This window comes from Lactuca sativa, chromosome 8 (genome assembly GCF_002870075.4).
Source record: "Lactuca sativa cultivar Salinas chromosome 8, Lsat_Salinas_v11, whole genome shotgun sequence".
Classification (NCBI taxonomy): Eukaryota; Viridiplantae; Streptophyta; class Magnoliopsida; order Asterales; family Asteraceae; genus Lactuca; species Lactuca sativa.
Window position 1 is genome coordinate 249,191,928 of NC_056630.2, and position 4,275 is coordinate 249,196,202.

Genomic DNA, 4,275 nt, shown 5'->3' on the forward strand with positions numbered 1-4,275 from the left:
GAGTGGGAAACAGAAGAGACGAAATTCAATGACTGTTCTAAATTCGTTCCTGATTTTAAGGCATTAGATTCATGATTTATTGTGATAAGATTAGATTGTTTCAAAATTTAGTTCCTGATTTTAAGGCATTTAAGGAAGAATTGTTGCATAGGTGGGAAAATTTTAATTTCAAGGTGTATAAAGCTGCCATGTGGCTGGAGGGAGCTCTAGAAAGGACACGTGGCATTTCAAAAGAGTCTTTTATTAGGATTGTAGATTATGGTTGTAGGTTTAAATATCCATATATTGTGTTAATGTTTGATTCAAGAAAATGGTGGCAATATTTACCTAATGGTTATGTTAATTTTTTTTTTTTAATGTTATATGGGAATATATTGATATGTTTGTATTTGTAACAAATAAACAAATAAAAAGTTGAATTCAGATATACGATTTGATATCCGAATCCGTATCCAAAATTTCGGATATCAAGATTTGAAACTTGAACACCCCCACTTTTTAGTTATGGACAATCATATTTCTACAAAACATTTATGCCAAACCAAAAATAATATTAATGAATATTATCGTTTTGATAATATTAATAATGATTTTAGTAAAATTGTGTGTTTTATTTTGAAACTTTATTATGTTTGTGACTTTAGGAGTCTTTTTTTTTCTTGACCCAAGGCTAGAATATGTTTGCACCGGGCTTTTCATGATCAAAACTATAAGATTATTGATAACTTGTATCCTTAAATTTGTCCTCTTCATACAGACATCTTTTAAAACCGCTCCATTACTTTTTCATTCTCAACTTTCGCAAGTGCTTCGGTCTCGACATTACAAAGCAATGCGTCGTTCAAAAATTCATCGCCAATTTTGTTACACAAGTCGGTTTTCAAGAGCTTCATCTTTGAAATACATCTTTCTACACTTGCGGTTGCTACAGGTAATATCAAAGCCAAATTTAAAAATTTATAAACCAAAGGATAAGACCGATGCTTCCCCGTACTAACCATCAAACAAGAAAGGTCGAAAATTCCTTTCAAACTAGTGAAGCGCTCATCTTTGATGCAAGAGTGATAAAATATATCAAGTTGTCCTTCAAGGTCTATCATATCTGAATCACTAAAGTCATACTTGTATAACTTACCCAACTTCAATAACTTTAATTTGTCAAATTGTGCAAATGAATCACAAGCGCTCAAAGCACGTGTGTATTCTTGTAATTCGGTGCTTGTTTCACTAAATCGATCCTGATATTCTGTAAGTTGCATATCTACCACCGTGTTGAAGGTTTCAACCTCAAAATGAAACCTATTAGTCTTTGTAGTCCTACGTTTTCTCGCACCAATATACAACTCTTCCATATCTAAAGTATCAATTTTGTGTGTTTGACAAAAAGATGATACTTTTGGCAAAATGCTAGCAAACCCTATGTTTCTAAAAGATTGAAATGCCTCCAATGTCCCTCTAACCATCGAAGCTGCTTCTAAAATGTCTAGATCTTTCTTTGAAGTTGATTTGACAATGTACCCGTGAGGTGTAAAATGTCATACAACATATGTAAGTAAAACACGAACTCATATGATTTAAAATATGCTAAGATTCCAGATGCTTGTTGACGGTTTGCCAATGACCCTCCCTCCTCTTTCACAAGATCTAAAACTACAAGAACATCCGCAAACAACTTAATTCATCAAACTTGTGAGTGTGCTGAAATGTGAACCCCATCTTGTTTCTCCCGCTCGAACAAGTGTTGTCTCTTGATTTAAACCTATTCCGGTTTCAAGTTCACCACTACACAAGCCTTTTTGCACCATTTCTCTTGCTTGCTCTCGTAGTAAGTCTTTTCTTACACGAGGCACAAAAAACATTAACCACCAACGAAATTTGCTCAAAAAAGTCACTAACACCATCATGTTTCTTTGCTACAGCCACACCTACTAATTGAAGTTGGTGTGTAAAGCAAAGTACATAAAAAGTCGTGTCATTCTTTTGTAATATCAAAGCTTTCAAACAATTGAATTCCCCCTGCATATTGCTAGCTCCATCGTAACCTTGTCCTCTTATCTATTAAAATTTAAAACAATTAATATATATATATATATATATATATATATATATATATATATATATATATATATATATATATACTACCTTATAAAAGAAATCACATTATTTCTAAAATTAGATTCAATATAATAATAATATTTTTTTAAGACGTTCAAATCATTAAGCTTATAATACAACTAACCATTAATAAAATAATAATATTTTAAGTAGTAAAGAATGAAGTACAACTTTATATTGCAGGCCCTTGTTATCGATAACTGTATAATGATATCATTGAAATCAAAATAGTTATTCAAATGAGAATTCGTGAAATTTTTGCTGAAAGCACGAGAGACTGATTCAAATTAGAAGACCCATTCAGTTTAGTTCTTTTTTTCCTATATATGTCGTCTCCGGTGTCTCTCCATAAAAACCCCTAAACATATTTCTAGCTTTAAGGTCCCTTGATTAACAAAAGTTATGCTCCTTCCTCCTCCCCTGATTCGCAGTCGTTCCTTTCATGAAATTCACCATCTCCCCCTCTCCTCCACGAAATCTACCATCGTCTCTCATCATTATCTATAAAATCTAACTAAATATGATCGTCTCTCATCATTCATGGCTCAATCTCTCCTTTTCTCTCCACGTAACAACCCCTTCCCTCTATATCGATCAATCCCTCCTTATCCACCTTCGAAGATAAAAAAGACCCATGTCTCTTAATAATCCCTGCATGCTCCATCTCTCTTTCACACACATTTAAACCCCAATCGTCTTAGGGATTCATTTGCTGCTCGAAAGTTCCTTAGAGGTAAAGGAAGAGCAGACACAAATAATGGTGCAGTCGTGATTCTGTCTAATCTCCTTTGTAAGTATGATTCCGAATTCGCAGATGTGAGCCTCTCCTTCAAAACAATCACATTGTTCACAAGTTCTAACATCTTTAAAGGTAATGTTTCCATTTACCTAAGAATGCATGTTTATTCTATAAAATCACCTTCTATGCTCGGGTATCTGTTCTATTTGGTAGGCTATTCTCCCTGGTTTTAATAAATTATACATGTTTTGTGAAAATGAGGTACTTTCTTGGAAAGAAACAGATGTTACAGGTGAGGAGAAAAGAGGCCTTTTGTTTTTGTCAAAATGGCAATTTGTATGCTAATTTGATTTTTTATATCAAGTTTTAGTTTATGGAGTTTTGTAAATAAATCAGGCTTACATTCTTTTTTCTTTATTACCTTTTTTTAGTTTAATAAATTATTACATTGAATCGAAGGTCATTCAATAATAGAAATAAATTATATTAACTTTAATAAATTAAATTATTAGTTTAATGTAATAATTTGATTAATAATTCTTTATATCAAGTTTTAGTTTACATTCTTTTTTTCTTTATTACCATCAATAAGTTAAAGAGTTATTACCTTTTATTTTCATTTCTTGGATTATATGTGAACAATCCATTAATCTTTTTGATGACTTGATGCAACATCTGTAGGTGGAGAAGATACCACTTATTCTAGGTGTGGGGAACAACTTCTCTGATCATTTGGTCATCTTTTGCCGAATGAAACATGTGTCGAACTGACTTCCTATTTGAAGATAATGTATAGCTATAAAGTTATAATAATCATGTTTAAAACATCCCTCAACAGTAAGTTACTTATTAATTTTCTAATGATTTTAGCTCCCTTAAATTATATCCAATCAACAATGGTTTTGTGAGTATAATTTTTATAGTTTGACTACCTACTTAATTTCTTTTGTAGGTTCTTTTCTATAACATTAGAACTTATGAGGTAAATTATATATTAATTTATCATAATCTGGTGCAAAACTGAGAATTGGAAATGGAGCGGGCTTGATATAAAGATGTTCAAGTCATTGTCTAACATCTCATCGTTGAATTTGTTTGGTTGGTAAGTTTACATTATAACACATGTTTTTGAGAAGTATGATGTTATAATGGTATTTTTAATCATATTTTTTCATTTGGTTTAGAAACCGTGGCTTGATGGTTCATTATTTGGGAGGTGCTTTCACTAATAACAATAGGGACGGGTCCTATGTTGAACCCACCATAGAAATCCCCCGTTTTAGAGATTTTTTTGCTTTCAGTTGCAATTTCTGAGGTATGTAACTTGTTTATGCACTACAATAATCCTTGAATCTATTTTCTTGTAGCATGTATTGGTGTTGACTCTTAAGCTTTATTTACTCTTAATTATCTTAGGACCT

The 4,275-nt window shown here is 31.9% G+C and overlaps 1 protein-coding gene across 1 annotated transcript; it reads right to left on the bottom strand.

Moving 5' to 3' along the window:
• Window positions 1-764: 764 nt before the first annotated feature.
• Window positions 765-1,352, bottom strand: LOC111878135 (uncharacterized). The gene has a single exon (XM_023874648.3). The coding sequence runs from the start codon at window positions 1,350-1,352 to the stop codon at window positions 765-767; it is 588 nt and encodes a 195-aa protein (XP_023730416.3).
• Between the last annotated feature and the right edge of the window lie 2,923 nt (window positions 1,353-4,275).